The sequence below is a fragment of the Eptatretus burgeri genome, chromosome 10, assembly GCF_056783735.1.
Source record: "Eptatretus burgeri isolate ZD-2024b chromosome 10, Ebu_testis_v1, whole genome shotgun sequence".
Taxonomy (NCBI): Eukaryota; Metazoa; Chordata; class Myxini; order Myxiniformes; family Myxinidae; genus Eptatretus; species Eptatretus burgeri.
Genome location: NC_140970.1, coordinates 69,677,673 through 69,705,297, shown reverse-complemented (window position 1 = coordinate 69,705,297; position 27,625 = coordinate 69,677,673). Strand labels below are relative to the sequence as shown.

The window sequence follows — 27,625 nt, the reverse complement described above, 5'->3', positions numbered from 1 at the left end:
ACAACTTTGTAACTCATACATCAACTTCAAACATGTATTCTTAATTCTAACCTAACATATCCACAGCCCAATGTGGGTACAGTCAAACTGGTTGCCAAGATACAGCACACATTCTCGCAATCCGACGACATCCCTCGGCACTTTGCTCTCAAATTGCCAGGCGATCAATGCAACGTCTGCCTCCATTGTCCACGACAGAATCACAAGCTGCATATTGTACCTTTATAAAGGTACTCTTAAATTTCCAACTCCAAGTTTGCACTCAATCACTGTTAGTGAAGGAGGGTCCTTTACAGTGTTTACTCCATTCATACATCAACTACACTTGGTTTAACTTTGAGTTGGAAATCTCACATTTACTCCCACCTCATGCTTCCAGGGCCACTCTTAACTTGATTTGAGCAATTCTCAATCAAGCTGTTCCTCCTGCTCAACCCAAAACAAAATTTTCACTTTTGGCCTCTAATCCCACAAGCCAAGAAACAGCACTCCAGCTCATCTATATGAGCCTGATGATCCTTGCTCCTTCGAATAATCCAAATACGTGGGTTTACTTGGTTTTCCAGAAAATGAACCAGATAATTCAGCATTTAACCAATGAAAATGTTGTCGTTCTTTCACAACCACAATTATTCCAACCTTCTTGTGGGAACAGCCAAGGAAAATTTCGCCGATGCTTTTAATGAAGTGGCTGGACCAGCGTTATATTCGACCAAGTAGGTTCGAGCAGAAATTTGTAATTTGTTCAGGATGCCGGCAAAAACTCGCCTATTTTTCCCGAAGGAACTTTAACTTCCACCAACAAGATGCCAAGTTTCGCATCCATCTGAGGCACGGAAAACAATGACACCCCACCCTGCATGTAGAACACTAGAATGACAGTTTATAGCTGGGCAGAGATTTCACCATTTCTAAAAGCTATCCAACTTTTCACCACCATAATGGTATGAATTTTGAAGCAACGCAGGTATAATGAATTGAGCCCTTCAAAGCTTTATGTAATTCCCCAACACACCATCTTTTGCCTCTCTTTCCTTGGTCTGGTTGATGAGCAAAAAACGGGGACTCTTGGGGCAGAAGGGCAGTGCCAGCGCTTGTACAACAGCTGGAATGATGGCGAGGCCAAGCAGTATCGGCCATCGATTTTCAGAACCAAAGATGAAATTTAATCCCAGGACCTGAAAAAAAAAATGAATAAGAGGAATGTGTGAGGGTACTTCACATCGGGTTAAAGCAACTCGTTTCTAAAGCAACACATAGAATGGTGGAAGTAAAATGCCAAATTGCCAATATCAGATTTTTAACTCAGCAAATTGGTGGAGAAAAAAAAAAAAACTACAGCCATATAGGATATTTTTCAGTCGACCTAAGGAAAAGAAAATTTGGCCAGAATCACAGAACAGAATTTAAGGGAGGGAACTTGTATTGTTCTGTGATTATATATATATATATATATATATATATATATATATATATATATATATATATATATATATATAAAAATAATCACAGAACAATACAAGTTCCCTCCCTTAAAAGGAACTTCAATGCAAGAGGCCATTCAGTCCATCAAAGCTTGTGCTATGGTTGTTTGTCCGTGTTCTATCCTTTTTAAATACTAGGAATCAAAGCAAGGAAGCAGTATGTACCATTAAAAATAATAACAACAACAACAACAACAATAAAAAAGAAAAAAAAAAGTCTTTCGTAAGACTCGGCTGGGGTTTCGAAGCACCGACCTCCCAGCCACAAAATGGTATATAGCTCAAGTGTGTCACTGTACAATTGGAATCCCAGCGGAATTTTCCGCAAAATGTCTCAAAATTGGCACAGTGTGGCCATGTCGTGGAGAGCATAAAGCAGTGTGAAACACACATCTCGTCATCGTGCACCGTCCATCCATCTCCCATTTTGACTTTTCCAACCAAACCGGTGGGCCGATCCAGCTGAAATTTGGCAGCAACGTTCTGCACCTGACTGGTAAGGGGGATTGCAAAGCTCTTTAAGTAGGTCAAAATGGCAGACTTAATAAATTCCTTCAAAAAATCTTCACCACACTCAATCAGAATTCTACCAAATTTGGGTTACAACATTCGGCCAGGGATGTTAAATTGCAGAGGTCATGCCAATCACGTGACCAGAAGTGTATCAAAATGGCAGCAGCAGTAAATTTTCAGGAAAAATGGAAGCAGCAGTAAATTAGGCCAGGGCCCAGATAAGATACAGGTTCAATGGTCCATTTATTGACCAAGTGTTTGCGCATGCCTGCAACTCGAGTAATTTAGATTTAGAGTATTATTCAGTCATAAATCTGGCGACCCATTCAGACTTTCAACCCTCAGATACAAAAAAAACAAAAAACTGCGAAATGGATATTTTATTCATGACTTGTTACACGTTCAATAAATACATTTGCTTTTGGGTTGTCCAATGGGTGACTTTAGACAGATAAATCAGCGTGGCATGAAAGCGAGACTTTAGAGGTGGAACATTGTGCTAAACAGAACATTTCAATGAAATAGTTGTTGCCCATCCTGACCTGTGAAATGAGGATGCCAAACACGATCGCCAGCTGGTGTATTGTGCCCACAGCACCACGGAGGTTCGTTGGAGAAATCTCACCAAGGTACATAGGCACAAATCCCGTAGCCAGGCCTGGTGTGGTGGAAAGATCAGAGGGTTTAAAAAAAAAAAAAAAATTTTTTAAACAACAACAAAAAAAAACAAAAAAAAACACATTTTTCACTCGTACTCAAATTCAAACAACTAAATCCTCACTTCACCAGAATTTGCAGGAAGTTGGAAAGGGTCTAAATTTTTATTTTTATTTATTATTTTTAAGTTCAGTAGCAAAGCACAGAAGTAAGCACTTGTGTGGAACAATGCGGTGGTTTTTGCAAAGCAACGCACTCAAGCTGCAGTCATCCTATCCATCAGAGAAATGTACTGCATTTGTGTTTAGTGTGCTTTACCTGTGTAAGAGAATCACACCAGAGGAAATTAAGCTGTTGGTGGTACCTCAAAGAAGAACTGCATTTTAAAAAAAACCCATCACTTTGGCTTCCAAATGCGAAATTTTGAAACCAGAGAAAGGCGTGAACACCTGATCGATCATGGTGCAATACCTCATTGGGTAATCCAGTGTACAATATTAAATACTCCAAGGTGAAACGTTTTGGATGTCATGTGCAGTTTTATTGGTATGACAGAAGGGTTTGTCCAACAGTCACAAGGTGAGGTCCACATCAAAAATTATTCACTCAAATGCAGCAACTTTTCCCAATTTTCACCTCAGCCTTTTTCTGTTCAAACATTTATGTCTGGTGGCATCCAGATACATCGATTGAAGTCGACTTTGTGAGTCTCAACATCGATGACCGTGAACCCATTTTTTATTTATTTTACTCGGTAAAATATTCAGTGTTGTATGAGGATTTAAATCACTGTTGAATGAACCTCAAGTTTTACGTCATATTTTAGTATTCCAAATTCAGCTTTGCATGAAGTCAAACTTTATTTCATGATATACTATAGTGAGATATTTCATGAGTATCATCACTTTTATCATTTCCACCCTTGATGCAAAGAAATTCATTAAAAAAAAAAAAAATCAATTCCTTACCACAGTTAATTACCTCTGCTAACAAAGGTGGACAGAGGTTATGTTTTTCACCCCTGTCTGTCTGTGAGCAGGATATCTCAAAACGTTATGGATGGATTCAGACTAGACTTTGTGGACAGCTTGGGTGTGTGACAAAAAACCAATCGATTCGACTTTGGTGAAGATCTGGACAGTATAATTTGATTTAATTTTTTTAAGTGATTCTTCACCATTGAGAGACACAGCCAAAAACAATATATAGCATGATATTTCAAAATGTTATGGATGGATGACAAAACTTGGTGAACGAGTTGGGTCGGCGACAATAACAAGCCATTTAGGTTTTGATGTGTGACAAGGACGAATGGCCCAGATGCAGACCCAGCACATCAGTGGTATACAAATCGTAACCTGTTCAGCCTGGTGGAGATATGCACTCTGCTAAATGCCATTCCAGTTACTTATGCCTTGGCAGAGCAATCTCTTCCTTACAAGTTTCCCATGTTATGTCACTTTCGAATTGAAAATTTTCTCAAAGTGGATGGTCAGAGAAATGGACATCAATTAGGGACCGAAGCATTTTGCTCACAGATAAATAGATCGCATCGTTATTCAGCCGTTCACCTTTTCTCCAATTTGTCTCGACAATATTCAAACAACTGCAATAAAAAAAAAACAAGCTGCGGTCAAAAACAACATGAAACAAACCTATCAAGGGTCAAATGACTAACCACAGTAAAGGCCAATAACGAAACGGCCGAGGATGAGCGTTTCATAGGATGAGGCATCTTTTGACATGGCCATAAATGCTCCACCAAGAACCGCCAGCAGATTGTTCAAACACATTGGGTTTCTCCTGTAGGATAAGAATGTACAAATGGGAGATCAATGTCATTTCACATTCAATCTTCTGGTACAATGCATTCAACTCTCGAACAAGTGAACAAAACAGAAAACTTGTGTAGCATCAAACATAAGCTTCCAACACCACGTTTTGTATCAATAAAAATAAATTTAAACCCTTGCACAGTTACTCATCTCCCTGATTCAACTTTGTGTTCTGTTGGAAGGAATGAGAGAATATATCAATTAAACTATGCGTATCTACCTGCCAAAGCGGTTGACAAACAGTCCGACAGACAGGGAACCGACCATGCCGCCAACAGTAAAAATTGCGACCGTGAAAGACCACAGTGTCAGAAGGGTCGCTTTTTCAATTTCGACACCACTGCGCCCCATCCATGTCTCATTGAAAAAATCTTTTATTATCTGCATGGAAGAATGAAACCCATTAATGATACAATGTCAATGATAAATAAAGTATTTTTATCAACTCATCATTTATGATACAGTATAAAAGCAAAATGGAGCAATTAAATAAAAATCAAAGTGTGCCCATAATCTCGGCAGATTATTGTGAAGGTTGTGAAACTTGCTGGCCAGGTTGCACAGAGCGATAGTTGAAGGACAGGAATTTGGCATTTGGTAAAGGTGCTATCATACAATGTTCTACTCTTGTAAAAGCCACCATGGGGGTGGTCAACCAAGATGTGCTAGCAGATGGGAAACCTAGCTTTATGTCTCTCCAAAGGATGGTGCATTCATTAGTGCAATGCCCTGCCTGCAAAGCACCACCGGCGTGAAAGTTTGTCGTCTAGTCTGAGTTCCATTCCTGACCAAACAGGCCAAAGGCAAGTGTGTCATCTAAACTATCCCACCAGGCTTAAATAATAATAATAATAAAAATTATGTATAATGTACTTTACTGGTAAATAAGAGTAGCACATCTTGTAAAAAAAGTGAAAAAATACAATAAAGCAAATAAATTATTACTATTGATACGCACCTGCTCAGGGGCGTTCATAACGCCAATATTAAATCCGAAGAGCAAGGAACCAAGAGCGGCAACAGTCACAGCAAACGCCAACCGGCACGTCATTTGCTGAAATGAACAAAAGTGGGAATGCTCAATATAATTACACAAAGAACTCTTTCGAACCACTCATTCAAATAAATGCCTAGATGTTTCTAGGTGGGCTAGAAAGCTGAAATTTGGCAGACATGTAACTTGAAGGCACAATTCAAAAAGAATAAGGAAAAAATAAAATAATAAACAACACAAAACCTCTAGTAAATCAAAAAATAAATGTGTAAAAACTCCACCAGTGAAACCTCACTCCCTTGGCTGGAAGAGAAGCAGACTTGTACTGCTCACACCACAGAAATACACACATTGAGACTGCAAGCAGGTACTGTGGTGTATCCATCCATCCATCCATCCATTGGGACCATACTCTGTGAAGAGCGTTGGTGCTACTGGCTATTAGGCACAATCCTGGAGGGGTTGCCACTCCGACACAGGATAGCAGCAAGCTGGCACTCATTTTGCCAACCTCGGAAGGATGACAGGCAGAATCAACCCCACCTGGTATTAATTCAACAGCCGAGTGGGATTTCAACTCAGGATCCTTGGATCCCAAGCCCACCACCCCAACCATGAAGCCAACACCAGGCATACTGTGGTGTATCTATCCTATCTTTCAGAGATAAAAGAAAAAAAAAATTAAAATTTGAACCAGCTAAACTCATTTCAGATATTCATACACAGCTTGAAGCAAGGGTGGAATATTGTGGTGAAGATACAAAGCATTGCAGAAGGGCTCGTTTAGAAATGGGACAACACCAAATTCAGTTTATGTTGAAAATCCACCCGCCCAATGCTTAAGAATAACGATGTATTAAAAAAAACAGCAAAGACACTTTGTGAAGAGGATATATAAAACTAGCAACGAACAGTGATTAGCATACAATATATTGGGGAGGGGGAGGTCAAATAAGCCATTTGAATTCCAAAATTGCTTTTAGTCCACGGCCAATGTTGACCGACAAGTGTTTTGTGAGTCGTCAGACACGCATGCTTGTTCATCTATGGCAACACCCTCAGCAGTCATGCGGCATACATGAAGGCACACAGCACGAAAGAGCCGAATAAAATTCCTGTAGTGGAATTCAGAAAAAAACCCAAAAACATTTGTTGCTCAAGAGCTTCCAGAACCTAAGCAAACGTGCAATCGTAACAAATAAAGCAAATACTGTACTTCCCTTGTAGTGAAGCATATTCAATGGCAAATAACACCAAGAGGAGAAAATGGAAAGGATGAATGCAAAGTCGTGGGCGCAGGCAATGATATTCTGAGATCACGGAAAGAATTCTCCGCGGAGCTCAGTCAGTGAAATTTATCAATGCACCAAGGTCCAATTGGGAGGGTGGAAGACTTGGGGTTGCAGGGAAGGATGATTTCCGGTTGGGGAGAGGGTTGAAGAGTTGTCAGAATTTCATGGGTAAGTTTACTCAGAGTAAAAAAAAAGAAATGTAATTGGTCACAGGTGTGCGTGCCTGCAAGCATTGTAAATTTACAGCAATCCTTTATCTATTGCGTTTTAAGTTTCGGAATACCTGATGGTGTACAATTAATCAAAAAAAATTGCAAATAACAGATTTACCTGGACCAAAAATTAGTGTCTGTTGAACCATAAAGATAGAACACGCGGGAATGGGAGCTTAATGTCGAGGTTCGAATAGCAACATTTATCACGTCCACCAAAGGAGATACCATTTAGAAGGACACGGAAGGAGCACAAAAATCGACCTCGTAATATTTTTTGAATCAATAGAAAGATATATATTAAGTACACGGAAGGTGCACACAAACAACAACCACCACCACCACCACCACAATTACGGGTTATAAAATAACCTTTTTCACACGTTGTACTTAATCTTACATCCTCATTAACACTCATAGATAGATGTGCAATGTGTTTGTGAAGTACAACATGCTATCTTTTGCTTAAATTCATCAGCGAAGTGTCTTGGGGCATGCATGCCGAGTGTGTTGTTGTTCGTCTTTCGGCTGCTCCCGTTAGGGGTCGCTACAGCGGATCATCCGTTATGATCCGCATACTGATTTGGCATAGGTTTTACGCCGGATGCCCTTCCTGACGCAACCCTGGTCGCCTCGTATGACACAGGGATAAGGATTGGGTTTCGCCATGATTCCGGGCTGCCCTGCACCCTCTCATTGCGCAGCCCAGTGCAGAGCCAGTCTTCAAGCGATCCTCCAACCCAAGCCTCCGAGTATCCGGATTACAGGCGCACGCCACTACGCCCGGTCATGCATGCCGAGTGTGTACGATATAGAAACAACGTATTTAGAAATATGAAAAAGGAAATGTTATTTTGGAGTTTTGGCCTGACCAACATGCTCAATGTGATCACCTTGTTCCAGATTCCCTTCCAATCACCGGACATACACAACCATTAGAAATGCTTAATAGTTACCATATATGGTATTAATTGATGTGCAATATGGACCTTGTCGGGAGGGATATACGAATAGGTCTCATTTCAACATCTGCCAAATGCTGATCGTGTAAATTTTTGCCTTTCTGGCCGATTCGACAAGTCCCCAGTTCACTGCATCTTTTACAGAACTTATTACTGTATTGATCAAATTTCGTGCAATAAGAGTATGAGCTCTACCAAAAGCCGAGACTATGTATATATATATATATATATATATATATATATATATATATATATATATATATATATATATATATATATATATATATAAATAACACCATTTACATGTTTTAACATGTTAGCTTAAAGTGCTTGACATGGCATTGGCATGGTGACAGTGCCTATCATTTTAAACCGGTCACTGCCGCTCCTTGCCTGTCTGCTCGCCTTCCCCAAACTAATGAGTCAGCAAGTCTGGATGCCTTCCTCGACTGGCGAGTTTAGTGCTGCACGTAGTGACTCTCCCCTTCCTGAACATTCCACCCAAGACTACCACTAATGAGATTTTTATGAACACTGTGCAACGTTCTTTGAGATACTGACCTCCAATTGCCTTTTATATTTATGAAGGATGTTCAAATAGTTTTAAGAACAAGAAACAACCCAAACATTTTCATATTTTAAAATACGTGTACGAGTAAGAAAATATAAATCGATTTTTATGCATACTTCTCTTCAAGTTGTATTTTTGGCACGTACTGGACTATTGTGAGCATGTCATTACCTCCGTCACCGAAGGTGGACGTTGGTTATGTATTCGCCCCTGTTTGTCTGTCTGTGAGCAGGATATCTCAAAAGGGTATGGACAGATTCAGACGAGAATTGGTGGACAGGTTGGGGGTGTGACAACAACGAATCGATTCGGTTTTGGTGAAGATCCGTATGTGACAATTTTTAAAGTGATTCTTCACTGTTGAGCGATAGGACCAAAAAAAAAAATAAAAATAAAAAAAAGGATAGATAGCACGATATCTCAAAAAGTTCAAGACCGATGACAAAACTAGGTGGAAAAGTTGGTTAGATGACAAGAACAAGCCAATTCGATTTTAGGTCAGGTTTGGATTCAGGTAAGACCTCTGAGTGGGATACAAAATGGAAACTTCAGCCTGTCGGAGGTACGTGCTCTACCCGAGTGCTGGTCTAGTTTGTAGAAGTCTTTGAACAACCCAAATAAATACCTTTTACAATCTGAGTGAAAGGATGACTTTCACAAATATATTTATCTTGTTTGGTGCTCCCATCCAAGCACCCGTTTGAGACGATATGACTGGAGACTGGAATCTATACATTATGCTCATACTACTGGTACATGATGCCATTGTGTGTGTGTGTGTGTGTTTTTTCATCCAATGCCATATATGAATGATCAAGTGCTCATAACAAATCTTCCACTTTGTACCAAAGAGAATTCGAGTTCTGCTTGTCCTGAATGATTCACGTTGACCTTGCCGAGTCATTTCACCCTTACACCAATTGATTGGTCTTGTGTAACGATTCATATTGATGACCTTGCCGATATATTGCACCCTTCCACTGTTTGTCCGGCAATTTAACTGTCTGGTACAATGATTCATGTTAACGACATCGACGAGTCATTCCCACTCCCACGCAGCAGTTCTTCAAGGTATCGGCTATAGCGGTTCAACGTGATAAAACGTCGTTACTCTTCCCAATATCTACAATCGCAGCAATGGCTGGAAGCCCACATTTCATATTAATTTTAAAAATTAATAATAATAATTTTTAGAAATAGGGTAGGGACATCTCCCAGGAAACATTTCAGGTATGTGACAGTGCGACATTCTGCTCTGCTTGCCAAGCTTGCTGCCTACGGCAAACAAAACCACCTTCATACGTGGCTGGCTTATCCTTTAAATGCCAAAGTGAATGTGGTGCGAGTACAAGCCCCTCTCCACCCCTCCGAGTGAAAGATGGAGAACCTCAAGGTGGTGTTTGTGACTCAATGTTGTTCCTTTATATAAATAACTAACCTTTTTGATGATTTGGAAAACCCTTTCTGCTTTTACTTTGAGGTCATAGAGTACCCCCCAACCCACTTCCAGAGACTACAGCTGCATCGCTTTCTGATAACGTGGAATAGTTGACGTGTTGGTCCGATAAACGGAACATAGCCTTCAATCCTGGCAAATGTCAGTCTCACCCTGTCGCTCCACAAGGACCAAACTAACTTTCAAAATGTCCATAAATCAGCCATTTGAACACCAAGGTCTTACCACGAGCCATGCCCTCTCCTGGGCTAACCATATTGTAACGAAAGCCTCCAGAGCCAGCTAGAGACAGGGAATTGCTTCTTGTTGCAAGTCTTTCCTTAACAAATGAGAACTACTCTCTCGTACTACAAGACCTTCGTCCATATCTCCATGGGAAGGGACCTCAGCATCAAATCTGTGGACTCCAAAGCTCTGAGCATTATTGACATCTCCCACGATGGGGCAGATAGGGGGGGGGGGAAAAAAAAAAAAAGGTTTGTGACCCTCACATCAAAGACAAGTGGACGGTGTCCGTTTTTTTTTCACCTCCTCTCTTCCGATTCAGGCCCCCAGGACCCTCCACGTCTCCTCCAGTCTGATCAGATTCCTCCAAGAAGTCAATTAGGGTTTAAAATTCTCAAAATCCGACTCACTGGACATCTCAACGACATGTTCCCTCGTTTTCCCACCATTTGTTGAACTGTCCTCCCTGGGGTTGGTCATGCCCAGGTATTCATTCCCAGAGCTTCAAGCAAGCAGTGGCACCACCACCACCACCACCACCACCACCATGCATCTCACGTCACTGCCTGGACAACTCGATATCGTTACCGAGATATCAAACCGTTTCGCTCTTCCCCTCTGAAACCTGCACGTATCTGCGTGAAGAGAACGAGTAAATAAAATGGATGAATGAAAGACTAAGAGGAGAGAAAGGGTCAACGTGACGTCCCTGCGCGGGAAAACGTGACGCGGGAACCGATGACCTTGCAACTGGCGTCCAGGATGGACCACGCACCACGAAACGGACGGAACACCAAACAAATCGTACCTTGTCCTTCATAGAGTCCATGACTCGGACGGGATCGAGCTGGAAGTTGCGATTGTCCGAGGAGTTAGCAGAAGATTTTTCCCGATCGATTGTCCGAAGAGTTAGCAGAAGATTTTTCCCGATCGTTTGTCCGCGTTTAACGTCAACGTCGCAAAAGTGAAAGAAAACCGCGAGTTAGTCGATCGGTGGTGAAGTAATCGCACGAACGAGCGGTTCACTGAGCTCGAAAATGCGGCAGCGCGACGTGGTGAATAGACGTGTACACATATATATATATATATATCTCCAACATCATCTTCTGACGTCATGACGCAGCGTCATTATACGTCATGACGTACCGACATTATACGTCATGACGTAACGTCATGGCGTCACCAGTTACGTTCGACCTCGAATATTGTTTTTTTTGTTTTTTTCAACGACGTCTTGCGATGCGCCGATGCTTTTGCGAATAATGTAATTTTACAAAATCACGAGAAATTAATATGGAGCAGAATATCGATTCGTCGACCGTTAATTACTACGTCATCGGGACGGAAGCTCGCGCAGCTCCTGAGGCGACCGTATTTATTAACAATGACCAGGGTGGAGTCACAATGGCAATTATTGCTGTTTGAAATGTTTAACATCCGCTATACTCTGTCGGGAATTCGAGCAGACGGGACAGCCCGCTCCAGATGCATCCGAGAGACGGCGCATTGATCGATTCCGCACAGGTCAACAAATGATCCCAGACGAGAGAGTGTCCGAAGGAGGGTCGATGTTGCTTCCTATGATCCACCAGTTTTAACTCGCACAGGACGACTTTCCACTGGAGACGACCCTTTGTGCGGGCGGCTAATGGAACATTAATTATTTATGTCAACGTCAATTAAGACAAGCCGGGAGGCGACGATGGTTCGCGGTACATTACCGAACAATGCCACGAGAGGAACAATTGAGTTCGTGGAAGCTTAGAGCAAGCCATACTGTAAAAACCTATCTCTTCCGTCAAAATTGACCGAATCAAATCGGATTTTTTATATGTTGTACTTATGGACATTACGCACAGCTTCTCGGAAATGAAATTGCGAGAAAAAAAATCGAGAAAAATAAATAAATAGTTCAAGTGGGCGTGGCTCCACCCACAAGGGGCGTGGGACGCCCCTCATACAAAAAGACACAACTAGACCATGATATCTAGGTTGTGTCCAAGTTTCATCAAGATCGCATCAAATATCACGGAGCGATGCCCTGGCGGGAGTCACAAACAGACAGACGGACAGACACACAGACACCACGAAAATAGTGGTCACTGCTGGCGCCTGCGAACCAATAAAAGTTCAAGTGGGCGTGGCTCCGTCCACAAGGGGCGTGGGACGCCCCTCATACAAAAAGACACAACTGGACCATGATATCGAGCTTGTGTCCAAGTTTCATCAAGATCGCATCAAGCGTCATGGAGCTATGCTCTGGAGAGAGTCACAAACAGACAGACAAGACACCACGAAAATAGTGGTCACTGCTGGCGCCTGTGAACCAATAAAAGTTAAAGTGGGCGTGGCTCCGCCCACAAGGGGCGTGGGACGCCCCTCCTACAAAAAGACACAACTGGACCATGATATCTAGCTTGTGTCCAAGTTTCATCAAGATCGCATCAAGCGTCACGGAGCTATGCTCTGGAGAGAGTCACAAACAGACAGACAAGACACCACGAAAATAGTGGTCACTGCTGGCGCCCGTGAACCAATAAAAGTTAAAGTGGGCGTGGCTCCGTCCACAAGTGGCGTGGGACGCCCCTCCTACAAAAAGACACAACTCGACCATGATATCTAGCTTGTGTCCAAGTTTCATCAAGATCGCATCAAGCGTCACGGAGCTATGCTCTGGAGAGAGTCACAAACAGACAGACAAGACACCACGAAAATAGTGGTCACTGCTGGCGCCTGTGAACCAATAAAAGTTCAAGTGGGCGTGGCTCCGCCCACAAGGGGCGTGGGACGCCCCTCAAACAAAAAGACACAACTCGACCATGATATCGAGCTTGTGTCCAAGTTTCATCAAGATCGCATCAAGCGTCACGGAGCTATGCTCTGGAGGGAGTCACAAACAGACAGACGGACAGACACACAGACACCACGAAAATAGTGGTCACTGCTGGCCCCCACGAACCAATTTTTCGCCATTTGCTTTTCCCTGCTTTACTGCTCCTCCGAATGCTGCAAGTATTCCCTCGTACAGATGTAAAAAGGCTCAAAACCGGTGAGGTGAGGTGGCCAAACAAAGAGAGAGGAGAAGGTCCAATTCCCACTCGAACTCCAACTAACGCACGTGGTCATTGCCCTCGTAAACAAGGATCTTTGTATAATGAACGCCCTGCTCTTGTGGCCAAAGAAAGCTGCCAAAAGCGACCAAGAAAAGCTACTCAACGTAAGCCCTTTGCTATTTGAAACCATTATGTGATTTTTTTGTGCCCATTGTTCTCATGACTCCTTCCCCCTCACCCCCACCCCCACTTCAAGTCATTAAACTGATGTTGTATTAGATTAAATTATTGTGAAATTAAGTCAATAAACTGAGAGATTGAATGAATGTATTGTTGATATAGCTCAGGCATGATGGGCCAAATGGCCTCTTCCTGCATGAAATTTCCTTGTATATTATTGTATAAGCTTGATCCGTTTTACTGTTGAGTTCCAGCAAATATATGGCCGAGACGTCCTGGACATCCATCAACGTTCACCAATAAAACACGAAATGCATATACGTCAGTCGTTAGGACTAAACCTTTACTTTCCTTTGGGAAATAATCCCACCACTGTGGTGAAGAGACCTTCACAATGTGCCTCATAGGTGACGTTTCTCTTGGGTAAAACCACCAGTGACTCGTAATCCACCACTGAACCCAGAAATAGGGGAAATATATGTTCCTACACCAGTACCCAGCAACTGATAGCCACAGATATCGATGGAAGATACCCGAGTGCAGCCTCTACCAAGTAACAACTAGGGAAAAGCCTTTCACTCATTCAGACCGCATCCTCAGGCCTCGATATTACAATGCAAGAGAGCACGTGATGCCATTGAAACGGAAATATGGGACATTCTGCAAGTATTTGGAATAATATACCACACCAGGCAGATTGCAAAATTGAAATATGCCACGGTTGTGAGTCTATGGAACATTCAGAAATGTTTGGTGATCCAGTTAGCAGTTGGTCATTGCCAGATCCTGATTGATGCAGTGCCTTTAATTACCAGTACACTGGTATTCATTTCACTAACCTTAGAAGGATGACAGGCTGAGTCAACCCCACCTAGTGTTAATTCATTGGTTAAAAAACAGGGGCTCAAACTCAAGACCCCTAAGACCTTAAGCCAGAAACCTTAACTGTTAATCCAACACCAGGCGAACACCCAACCGGTGAATGGAGTATATAATTAAAGGCTTTCTCCAATCCATATTGTGTAGTTAATAACTACAAATACAGAAAGTTGAGCATGTGATGAGATGTGCAGAATATTTGAGCCATTGTGCCCGTTACATCGGAAATCATGTGAATCAATTCATAAAGCATTACAAGTAATGATTGCATTTTATACTCACAATGGTTCTGTGACGTTACTCAGGAACAATAGTCGATTTATTAATCAGAGCTGACAAGTCGAAGACCCACCACCTTTCTGTCCTGAGATCCGTTTTGATATGACCAGCCAGACATGAATTAAGAGTTCGTGCCACCAACTTGTCTCTCAGCTGCCTCCTAATTTTAGAACGAGCATCAACGCTGATTTTGGTATCCAATGTTGCTTACAATGTCACGCTTGGCAGAACCTCAAGCCATGCCATATCCTAACTTGATCTTTCAAATTATCTTTTTTGCAAATAATTTGGGAGGATCAAGATGGATACTGTGAGAATGAACGATGCGGAGCCGTGAGAATGACGTAAACTGGGACAATTGGAAGCTCAAAATACAAATCCCTGTTCTGTCATTAGGCAGCAGCTGCAATATAGACGCGGTGTACATGGAACTGTAAGAAAGAAAGGAAGATAAATCAAACATAAAGAGATTTATAATGATATTGATTTATTTGTCTGGTGTTGTGATGTAACCCAGGCAAAAATGCTGCAGTTAGAACTATAGTATATGAGAGTTGTACTCTCATATACTATAGTTGGTAACAAGTCCTACTACAGTAGTCTGCAGAGAATTATTACAGGAAAGGAATGTTATTTTTGCCTGGGAAAGGACAAATTCTGATAATTCCATGGTGTGTGCCGTAAATTTTGCGGTGCACGGAGGCAGAGATCACGATAATGCCAGTTGGAAGGACGGAATAAACTGGATATGCAGGAACAAGGAAGGATGAAGTGAAGCAATCACGGAGACCGACATGTTAAACAACTGCAAACACTCAACTAGAACCAAGCAGAAGTTTCCCACACCAATACCTATCCACGGTGCCGTTGAGTCTGTTCTACCTCTACTTCTTTCCAGGCCCTTCTATTGATTGCCAGGTTGTAATTATTACTGTTCATCAATTGCCTTTTTGCTACGTGTCCAACATTGGATCAACCAAATCTGGTCGACGTGGACACTAATGAAGCAGAGTGTGAACATTCAACAAGAGGGAAGGAGTGCTTGGTGAACCGAGCAGAAGGCTGTCAGCAGCAGTGAATGTGACAACCAGACCACAAAGCGTTTTCTTTAAAGTTTGATTTCCAGAAATGAGGAACACCAAGTCAGCATCTAAAAGGCCATGGGTTCACGGAAAATAACCTCAATGAACAACATGTAAAACTCAAGGCCAGTTTTTTTTTTTGTGAATTGTGGTACGGTTGGGCTGAACGGACCGCAAACAGCAGTTGTTGTTGAAGGGAAAAACAAGAAAGCATGGTATACGCATAAAATGACAACAACAAGGCAATCTAACAGTGGGTGTCTGTACTCTCGTGGGAACAAAATATTACAATAAAATGTAGTTTAATCGAGGTTAAAAATTAATTGAACTTAGAATACAAATATTGTTCCACTTTTCCAAAGAAATACAATCAAGTTGAAATTAAGACAGATGTGGCATTGTGTTTCCTTATGGGAAGCTCGACATTGGTTAAACAGCAATTTTCCTTTTGCTTCCTCATATATATATATATATATATATATATATATATATATATATATATATATATATATATATATATATATATATATATATATATATATATATATATGTATCTCTCTCTGACCATACTCTTCAAAGAGCATTGATGCTGCCAAAGCAACTTCCTGAATAAAGGTTATACTGGGTGGTTTGCCATTGCCTTCCCAACAGTAATTAGGACAGGAATTTGGAACTTGTTCAAGGTGCTGGCGAGAACTTGCCTCCTCTTTGGGAAGGACACTGCGGGATATTTAACGTCCACTAAATAATGCTGGCAGTTGGGATTTCCGTTTATAGTTCATCCGAGTGACGGATGTGGTCTCGCATCAACTGTGGTCCACCTTCGCTTGTGGAAACACGGGCTGCAGTGAACCAGTTGAAACGGGGCAAAGCTCCAGGGATCTGTGGCATCCATGCCGAACTTCTCAAGGCTGGTGGAAATGCTGCACTCGTGTCGTTGCATGCAGTTTTGTGCTCTGCCTGGAACACAGGCATCATCCCAACTGACTGGAAGAGGGGCCTTGTTGTCCCTCTCTGGAAAGGGAAGGGTGATCGCCAAGACTGCAACAACTACCGAGGGGTGACGCTGCTCTCAGTGCCGGGCAAGGTCTTTGCTCGGATAATACTTGATAGGGTTCGCCACCATCTGCTTGAGCACCAGCGTCCAGAGCAGTCAGGCTTTACACCAAAGAGGTCAACGATTGACCGTATCCTTGCACTTCGTGTCCTCACCGAACGCAGACGAGAGTTTCGGCAGGGGCTGCTTGCAGCCTATGTTGATCTCTGTAAAGCGTTCGATTCAGTGAATCGGGATGTCCTCTGGAGGATTCTTGGTCTTCGTGGGGTGCCACCAAAACTGATTGATCTGATGTCTGAACTCTACTCTGGTACTGAGAGTGCTGTGAAGTGTGGTGGTACCATCTCTGACTTATTTCCAGTTGTTACTGGAGTTCGTCAGGGATGTGTACTTGCCCCCACACTTTTCAGCACTTGTATGGACTGGATTTTAGGGAGGATTTCGGAGAGATCAAGTTGCGGTGCATCATTTGGGAATGTCAAGATCTCGGACCTTGATTTTGCAGATGATGCAGCCATCTTTGCGGAGACTTTAGACATCCTCTTGGGGGCCCTCGAGGTGCTGAATGAGGAGTCGGAGCCATTGGGATTACGGGTTTCTTGGGTCAAAACTAAGATCCAGGCTTTCGGTGACATCTTGGATGCTGCTGTCCTGTCTGTGTCTGTTTGTGGTGAGGATGTTGAGGTCGTGGAGAGATTCACTTGGCAGTGATATTCATGTCTCTGCTGGCTGCGAGTCAGAGGTCAATAGACGTCTGGGTCGGGCCTGGGGAGTCATCGATTCACTGGATCATGGGGTGTGGCGCTGCCGGTACCTGTGCGGGAGGACGAAAGTCCGAGTCTTCAGGTCCTTGGTACTTCCAGACTTGCTCTATGGGTGCGAGACTTGTTTTCTGACCAAGGATCTGAGACGGAGACTTAATTCCTTTGGTACCGGTCTCTTCGGAGAATCCTTGGCTATCGCTGGTCGGATTTTGTGTCCAATGAGCGGTTGCTGAGAGAGACTCGGATGAGATTTGTTACCTGCATAGTCCGTGAGCGTCAGTTGCGGCTGTATGGACATGTGGCTCGTTTTCCTAACTCTGATCCTGCTCACCAGATTCTCTCAGCGAGGGAGTCTCATGAGTGGAGGAGGCCAGTGGGCCGACCACGTGCCTCATGGTTGCAACAGGTTGACCATCATCTCCAGGAGATGGGGATGGGCCTGGCATCTGCCTGGGGGATGGCCAGACGGAGGCTCCTGGAGTACCGGTGGAAAGTGGACGCAGCGACGCGCTGTTCTGGCACATGCTCCCATACCTGACCTGACCTGACCTGGGTGACGGCACACACATTGATGAATCACCCTGCCCATGAAACACCAGGATGACAGTTTATAGCTGGGTCGGGATTCAAACCCAGGATAGCCGGCTTAGAGGCTAGTATTAGAGGCCTGGCTAGCGAGTTGGGACCCTCTGAAATCTCATAATTATTTTCAACATGTAAAATTATCTTGCTCTTCCATTACTTGCTCTTGCATAAAAAAAACAAACATATCTATGCCATTGTCACGCCCTTTACAAATACAGTATTTGACATCATTATGAAGTCAGATGGGCCGTCAACATTTCCAGTTTTTGAAGACTTCTGGCTGAAATGCTTCATGCACAACTTGGATAAAACAAAACAAACAGAAATGTTTATTTTTTTTTTTGGAATTTTCCTGCCAACATGCATTTTAAAGGTCCACAGAATCAGAAAATCATGTTTGGTTTGTTGAGTAGATGTGGCTTCCCTTAACACTTAATCTTGAATTTTCTTAATCTTGAATCTTAATCAAGATTTCTTAATCTTGAATCTTAATCTTAATCTTAATCTTGAAATTTTCTTGAATAAATATCTTGAAAGGAAGATTTTAATGTTTTATTGGCGTCCTTTTACAGTCGATTGGCCCCGCTCCTACCGTGACGTCAGCTCGACCTCAGGTTCATAGGTGTATGTGACAACACCTTCTGCAGAATGATTTTGACTATCGTAATGTGGGGATTCTTGATCAGAAAATTCTTCGTCAAATTCACTTTCTGACGAGTCAGAAGCGAGTTGTGCAGCCATTATCCATTGCATGCTGACAATCTTTCCCTCGATTACGTCATAGCAGTTTATCTGGTATTTTTTATGGGCGGTACCCGATGGGTTTGCATTTTGAAACCTAACACCTTAAAAAAAATATTCGAAATAAAAACCACGTTCAGTTCTTTCTTTCTTACTTAAAAATCAATATGATCACAGAAAAAAAAAATTCTGATTCTGTGGACCTTTTAAGGCCTCGGCTATCCTCCCAGCACAGGCCCTAAAGCTTAGAGGTTACTTAAGATTGGATATTGAGGATTAATGAACATCACAAAGCTCTTAAATTTGAAGTCCTTGTGAATGGGTTTAGCATGGGAAATGTAATCCGTTTTTCTGACTTTTCTTTCTTCTTCCCATAATCCATGGCTTCTGAAAATAATTTATTTCCATCTGGCAAACAAATGGTTTTGAGCAAATATGTGGAAAGGTTGGTATCACTTGCGTGACACACGTCAAAAGTGAAAGCTTTGATCCTCCCACGGATTTCGACATATTTTATATGTCGAAATCAAATTACTTTTGTTTTTGTTTTCTAAAATGCTGCGTCAACTAACTTGCTGGGATTTTCAAAAAAAGTTGTCAACTTCTTTTTCACTGTGTTGTAAGATTTCTTCATAATCAATGGCAGATATAAGGTAGTTCACGACAACTATATGTAAATTACATCCAGCCACTGTGATTTATCTGTAGAAAATGCATTCACTGGTATTTCACTAGGATCATTTTTGTTATCTTATCAACACGCATACCTTGCAGACTCAGAATGAACGCTTCAACCATTATGCCACAAATTCTGGTCGACCTCTGCTTCTTCCATGCCCTTCTCTAGATTGCCAGATTGTAAATCTTGATGAACACCAACATGGGACTTTCAAAATGACGTGATCACCCAACAATGCATCGGTGCGCATGGGCAGATCCCCTTAGTGACAATGGAAAACGGGATGTAATATATCATGCGTGTGAGGCAAGGATTGAAATGTGGGCCGATACATATGTACTGGATTGTGGGAATTCAATGCCAGAGATGGTATTGCATTCGGTTGTTTGTGTGTGACCGTTCAACAGATCATTCTGAAATTTTCAGAGATTAATGTCACCGACCCTGCGACCAGGTATGCCTGGTGTTGCCTTAATGGTTAGTTTGTTGTTGGCCATGTGTGTATAAGTTTGTTAAGGGATAATTATTGATCCATCACATGGTTTGGCAGTCATATTGGATTGAAGAAAATATTAAATGTTATCTCTGGAACCACTTCATCAATCGACGTGAAACTTCACATTTATGATCTAAGAGTGATGGGGGAATACATGTTTTAAATTTCAACTTGATCGGATGCATTGTCTGGCAGCCAGAAATATTTAATTTTTTTTAATATGGGTTGTTTATTATTAAAAAAAAATTTTGAGTAAGGCTCACTTGGCTGTGCCTGGATGTGTTTCAGGATAGAGAAGTATCAGCTGAAATGCGAATCCTATCCAGGTTCCTCCTGATGACTTCATCTTTGTTTTTTGCTTGTTTGGGTTCCTTCTGATTACTCCAATGCAGGACTGTGCCTATTTGATCTTCCATTTTGATATGAATTGAATTAATTTTAATGCCATTCTGGATTCAAATGAATAATGAATAATAATAATAATAATAATAATAATAATAATAATAATAAAATTTAAAAACGTCACGGGTCAGGGTCAGGTATCCGATCAAAGCGGGGTTGCATCAAAGCGGGACTTCTTGGTACCCGGTTATCACTGCCAGCAGTTATAAAGTGGCAGTTCTAATTATTTCTCTTATTAATAACGTAACTTATTAATAACGTAATAACAATAACGTAACGTTATTGCTTTTGTTAGCTACACTGGCTCACCGAGCTCCGAAGATAACTCGAAAAGACTTGGAACAAGCTCAAATGAGCTAAGATCCTCGTCCTCTTAATGATGACGTCATAAAAACGGATATGACGTCATTGTGATGTATCAGGTTTGCGATAAATTATCTGTGCTAATGCTCGGCTTGATTCCCACAAACAAAATTCAAACAGCTTGCCTAGTTTCGGAGAGAATGGTATAGGCGATTTATTACATATATAGAGAGAATGGTATACATGACAACTTTTTTTTAGGAAGAATTTCCAAAATCGGAGATGGTTACTGCCTGCGAGTGGGCTTTCTGCATATACATGGCAAGTTTCACGAAGATCCGATGAAAACTCTGGGTTGTAAAACAAAAAATGTCAAAAAAATAGGAATGACGTCATAAAAATTGATATGATGTCACAATTCATCTCTGCTAATGCCCTGTTCGATTCCCGCAAACAGAATTCAAAAAGCTTGCCGAGTTTCGGAGATAATTTTTTAGGCGATTTCCATTAGTGGAGATATTTTGATGTCATAACTTTTTTTTCTGGGAGGAATTTTCAAAATCGGAGATGGTCACTGCCTGCGCAGGGTATTTCTACATATACATGCCAAGTTTCAAGAAGTTTCGATGAAAACTGCAGGCTGTGAAACAAAAAAGTCCACAAGAACAACAACGTGAGTAAGACTTAGAGATCCTCCACGAGGTTCTAAAATGACCTTAGGGAGAGCACAACCAAAGAGTTGGACAATGTTCCCAGTTCACTGACAGGGATGAGACCTTGCAGCCACCTGCAGTGCAGACTACTAACGAAGTGGACCGATGCCAGCTCCAGAGAACTGTGGATAGGTCATGGGTGTGTGCTGCACAAACCCTCCACCATCGTCCCAGTGAAGGGACCGCGAACCTTATGGGAGCGCCTACCATAAACTTGCTTAAACTTCGTGATTATTTAATGGACATCTGCGATTGGAAAGATGATGCTGTGCAGCCTTATCCACAAAGTAATGGTTACCAACTCTTCGACAAAGGACATCTTCTCGACATTAAAATACAAAAAGCTTGTGCCAGCTGGAGTTACCTGAGAGTGAGATGTCCCAGGCAGACTTCCTCGAGGGAGACACCGTATCCAGTTGGAGGGCTTCTTAAAACGATGAGGTCATATCTGGATACTCTTTTTATAGAATAGGATAAAAAATAACCTTAGGTGGTGAATGAGGGGTACAAGATCCAGGTACCCCATGACTTCTACTCAAAACCTGCTATGAACTCACCCACACATGCACATTCACAAAGTACTATGCAGACGTGACAGTATTTCCCGAAGCCAAAATTCACAAGGGGGAGTCAGGACTCCCTTTCATGCAGGTTTCAGTACATTTTGCTGATTTTGTGTGGATAGTGATCGACAAATATGCATTGCCATGCTGGGATATGCCTGGTGTTGGCGTAATGGTTAGGGTGGCAGGCTTTGGATCCTTGTGTCCTGAGTTCAAATTCCGCTCAGCTGTTGAATTAATACCAGGTGGGGTTAACTCCGCCTGTCATCCTTCCGTGGTCGGCAAAATGAGTGTCAGCATGCTGGTATCCTCTGTCGGAGTGGTGACCCGTCCAGGATTGTGCCCGATATCCAAGGAGACTGATTAAGCAGCACCAATGCTCTGCACAGAGTATGGTCCCAATCTCCTTCTCCACCTTGCTGGGATGCTCATGCCTCGTTCACACCACATTTACAACCATTCTCAATGACCACCTTCGCACTTAAACCCTCTTTCTTCGTCCAACCTACGCTTTCCACGTGGATGTAGAGATGCTTTAAACCTGGTCTACAAGATGCACAAAATTATTGTCCGCTGGTGCTCCATAACATCGTTTAATAATGAATCATAGGTATAGCAGCCTTAAACTGTGCAAAATACCACGATACCGCGTTACAAAATCAGTGATAAAGAATTTGTGATAAGCATCTTGTTACTTCCGTCAACGAACTTGGATGGAGGTTGTTTTCACTTCGGTCTGTCTGTCTGTCTGTCTGTCTGTCTGTCTGTGAGCAGGATATCTGAAAGCGTTGTGGACGGATTCGGAAAAAAAAACCTGGTGGACATGTTGGGTATATGACAAGGACGAGTTGATTCGATTTTGGTTCAGGTCCAGCTCCATATCCCACCTATCAGTGGGATACAAAACATCAACTGTTCATCCTGGTGGAAGTATGCTCCCCACTGAGTGCCGTTCTGGTGTCTTAATCTAATAATTTTATTCACCATCAGTGTCGTTTTCGATATTAATAACTGCCTCTGCCACCGAAGGTGAAGGAGCTTGTTTTCACCCCATTTCTGTCTGTTTGTTTGTTTGTTTGTGTGCAGAAATATCTCAAAAAGTTGCGGACGGATCTGAATGGGATTTTGTGCACAGGTCGGGAGTGTGACAAGGGCGAACTGATTTGATTTTGGTGAAAATCTGGATCCGGATCCTTCGACGAGACAATTTTTAAAAATGATTATTCACCCTTCAGAGATCAGACCAAAAACGATATATAGCATGATATTTCAAAAATGTATTGGGCCCGATGTGTTGTCGGAGATGAGGCATTGCGTGGTGGACGCGTGCGCTCCACCGAGTGCCCTTGTAGTTGTATGGGTTCATTAAAAAAAATTTTGCTTCGTTAATTTTTATCTCTTTTTATGACTTTGTAATTCGGAATCAGGGATGTGTTTCATCACCAATCAGCTGATGGAGTGCTCGCCAGGTGGCTTAAGCATTCAAGCAAGCCCTCCAACGAAACGGCTGATAAGGAACGGCTGGCTTGACAAGTGATGGCAAGCTGATTGCTAATGGATCACACCCCATGTAGAGTATGCCAATCAAACTTCTTGTTCTTCTGATTATTCTTTATGACTCGGAATTGAATCTTCAAATTTAAGCAATTTATTGAATCTTCAAATTTAAGCAATTTATTTAATCATGCGATTATTCAATGTAAAATTTATCGTTTATTTTTTTAAATTTGTTTTAAATTTAAATGCTTTTAAGTGAATGTAAATCAGCTGTGTGAGAGTGGCACTTCACTATCAAGTAGTGTATCCAACCATAAGGAGTCCTCAGGTGAGATATATCGGCAAGTTCATGTGTAGTTGGACCAAACCCGTTGTATAGAGGGAATATGTGTGATTCATCCGGGCTGCGACGCTTTGAGTTAGCCATTTTTTCTTTCGCTATTGTTATTTTTGACCATTAAGCCGCCAACATCTCAAACACCACCCCAACAACCAAATCGCCACCATCAACAACGCCCCCGAGCAACTCCACCAAACCGCCACTACCTTCACCTCCACAACCCAACCCCGCAAGCATCACCTCACCCGCCATTCTCTAACGACGCTCAACAACGCCCCCGAACAACTCCACCACCTTCGCCTTTCTCCTTCACAACTACCAACCGCACCACCTGTGAACACTGAACGTCGGGATGTCTTGGGCCCGTTCGGCGATTGGTGCCAAACGCATCGAGCCGCGAGCGCGAATGGCGGCCTTTCCGAGAGAGGAATTCGGATCAAGAAGGCTTCACGCCCCCTTTTTGCCCGACCAATGGCTGAACAGAGGGTGGCGTGGCCCTGCCTCCAATCACATTTTAATCCGAATATTTGCATATAGGCTCCTCCTGAGGCCTATAAAGACGCGAGCGCAAGGCGACTCAGGTGTGGAGCTGGGTTGAGTTGGGGTTTGAGTTGGGGTTTGAGTTGAGTTGAGTTGAGTTGAGTTGAGTTGAGTTGAGTTGAGTTGAGTTGAGTTGAGTTGCAGGCGGCTGGTCGAGTTCAAGTCGAGTCAAGTGGAGACGGAGGTCGGCAACGAGGTTGCGGTGTGGGGGGTCGCTCGTCTCGTCGCGGGGTCCAAACCAGCCAGCCATTCCCCTCTCCCTGAGCATCAGCAATTCCCCCCCCCATCCGCGCTGAGATAGTGCCGGGGGGGGCCCGTTCCTCCCCCACCCTAAACGTGGTGCCAACAAAACCGCTCGCGCGGAGCACTCCGGAGAGGGCTCGCCAACCACGCCAGGGGCACGGAGTCGGGGCGCAGCTGCGCGAACATTGCGGCTTGCCCGCCATCGCGTCATGAGGACACGGGTAAGACCTTCCCGGTCTCGTGGACCTGGCCGATCCTCCAGGATCCACGTACATTTGGTCTACGGACCTGTCTGCCTCCTTGCCTGTGAGGGTGGCTTTCTTTCTTTCGGGTTGAATGCATGCTGTGGCGCCGTGTCCAACAAGTAGAACTGTTTAAGTGTTGTAAGTAATTGCCCCCCTTTTATTCGTTGTTAATTCTTTCCTTGCATTTGCTTTTGTTGCATGATTGTATGACTGTAAAATACGTGCTTCCGTGTGTGTATATAAATGTGCATTGCTTGTTGAACTGTTTCCTGCTTTGCTTCGTCTCCTTCCTTTTATTGAATCTCCATCTTGCATCACGTAAGGGGTTCGTAGTGGGTTTAAAACGCCCGGTAAATAATCCTAACTGTCGAGGTCGACGATAACTCCGCTCGGTTATCTCTGCAGCACGGAACGAACCGCTTAAGCGGTTCCTGTCTGAAGTCGATCTGCGGTGAGGTACGATCACCTGGTCGACCACTCGCGCAGGTACTTAGGTAGGTCGAATTTAGCGAGCAACCCTATCTTGCGCGGGTGGGCAATTGGCACGATCATGGTGAGGTTAGACCCCCACCCATGATTGTCTCCTGGCGGTAGTTCCAGGAGGGTCACGACTGAATTGTCCGTCCGGTGGGCGACGTGTCATGATTCGAGTCACGTGGCCGATCGCACGCCGGCGGGCGCGAATTCGTAAAAATATGATGTTTTGTAGCAAGAAAAAGTGTTATTTTAAAACAATCCGTGTAGAAATGTTACCCTATTTTCTTTATCTTCTGGGACCTTTAATTTGGAGGATACAGCCTTGATCATGAGCGTGCCAAAGCCTAAAGCCTCGACCTAGCACCAGGAGTGCTTCCCTCTTCTTTATTTATTAGACATCGCACGTATGTAAATGAACACTCATTTTGCTATGCACGCGTTACACATCATGTGCAGCGAATTTTACCTCCCTGCACCTTGTATTTTTTGTATTTTTTTAATTTAAAAACGCTCTGTACACCGCCATTGAGGCCCGGTTGCAAGTCACTGTGTACGTTTCCAAAAGAAGAGACGTAATTACTCTTTAATATAAAATGTTTTTTTAGATTTTTTTTTTTATCCTGAAAGAAATAGACCGCAGTGAACAAACACACAGTCGTGTTAAAAAAAAAAATTGGCCTTTAAAGCCCATCTTAAATTGTTCTTTTGAAGGGGGACAGACATAACACAAACAAATACACAAATACACATTGTGTTTTATATGGTAGATCACTACGAGCTCATCGAGTGCATAGTGTCACATCATGCGTTCATTCTGAACAAAAGTGCCATCATTAAGTGAACACGCTATTAATGGGCCACATACTTGTATCATCCATGCACCCTATTATGTCATATAGTTTCTTGTCATGGGTTATGAATGTCATAAATTTAATTTTTCACTCACATGCAGGTCATAGATCAGATACATGAAGTTTCCGGTTTTTTTCGGATAAGGATTTCAATTCAACCAATTATGGCTGGAATACAACTTCTCCAATGACGTCATCATTATCACCTTCTACGTCCTCCTCCCCTCCATGGGGAGTTGATGACATATGCCAAGTTTCAAGTTTTTTTAGTTGAGTGGTTTTGGAGAAAAATGATGTCCAGAAATTTTTTCCTTTAATCCGATATGGATGGTTGCCATAACATGTGACGTGTGACATCAGAGTTAGCAACAAAATATTCTCCACGGGAAATCCTTCCTATGTTTAAAGTTTTGCATCGATCGGAGAAGTTGTTGCAGAGAAAACCATTTTTAAATCCCCTTTCATGGCGACACTTCATAAGCTTGGAGAGCACACACCAAGTTGAGTAAGCATTCAAACAAGCACTCCAATGAAACGATTGATAAGGAATGGCTGGCTGATTGGTAATGGAACACCTCTGGTTTGGTTGTTCAGCAAATTATGCCCAATAGGGTAGGTGCAAAAATTAATTGTTAAAAAAATATAAAAAAAATTGCATGTTAACAAAATTACGTTAAAAAGTATTTGTCATACATACAAACGATTATGTAAGCATGTGTCATTCTTATCGTCATCAATGTACCATACTATTTATAAAGTGTTGGTGTTGCAAATCAGTTTGTGGGCAAGGATTAAATTTGGTGCTTTGTTTGCCATTGCCTTCCCCGCAGTCAGTCAGGGTAGGAATTTAGAATTTGGCAATGGTCTGTGAACTCGCCTACTCTTTGGGAAGGATACCACATTACATATACGACTGCCGAGGACAGGAAAGAGTCTGGCCACTCATCACTGCTCAAATGTTTGGTACATTTGGTGCTCATTTTACATCCCTTGGTATGGTACCGTCTCGTCGTGCCAACGAGCTATGTTTGTGGGCCAGCCCCGACCTGCCCAGCCACAGCAGAAAAGCAATATTCGTGATTTGTGAGACCTGCCATGTCTTGCTTGTATGCCTCCTCGATTGGCTCCACAGCGTTATGATTGGCTCCACCAACAATCAGAGACCCACAAAGGCAAAGTATTGCTGCCTCCAGAGAAATTACTGGCACATTCACTGACATTTTATACTGTATACAGTTTGTTGGTGTACTTTTGAATATAAGAATGTGAAATGAAAAATTTGATAATGATCAGATCTACATGTTTTTTTTTAGCTTTTGACATTTTGAGTTTACTTTCCCATTAATGGTACTGATCAATCCACCAGTCACGTGATGATGAGTTCCATCCAGTGGCATAGGTCCAATGCTCTACACATCGACTTAAGGAACCGCTCACGGCATGTTCGGTATGTGC

At 42.6% G+C, this 27,625-nt stretch overlaps 1 protein-coding gene and 1 long non-coding RNA gene across 2 annotated transcripts in view; one reads left to right on the top strand and one right to left on the bottom strand.

Moving 5' to 3' along the window:
• Positions 1-11,290, bottom strand: part of LOC147018814 (solute carrier family 2, facilitated glucose transporter member 1-like) — a 32,741-nt gene extending 21,451 nt beyond the window's left edge. Inside the window, exons 1-6 of the mRNA XM_085898856.1 lie at positions 11,010-11,290; positions 5,448-5,543; positions 4,710-4,870; positions 4,333-4,457; positions 2,540-2,655; positions 1,016-1,178 (exon numbers count right to left, since the gene is read on the bottom strand). Of these exons, the coding sequence (XP_085754982.1) occupies positions 1,016-1,178; positions 2,540-2,655; positions 4,333-4,457; positions 4,710-4,870; positions 5,448-5,543; positions 11,010-11,030 (682 nt within the window). The 5' untranslated portion in view covers positions 11,031-11,290. The remainder of the gene's footprint in view (positions 1-1,015; positions 1,179-2,539; positions 2,656-4,332; positions 4,458-4,709; positions 4,871-5,447; positions 5,544-11,009) is intronic.
• A 253-nt stretch (positions 11,291-11,543) lies between these two features.
• Positions 11,544-27,522, top strand: LOC147018813 (uncharacterized). The gene is made up of 3 exons (XR_015062542.1): positions 11,544-13,418; positions 22,752-22,907; positions 23,064-27,522. It is a non-coding gene; the product is annotated as an uncharacterized LOC147018813 (long non-coding RNA).
• The last annotated feature ends 103 nt before the right edge of the window (positions 27,523-27,625 follow it).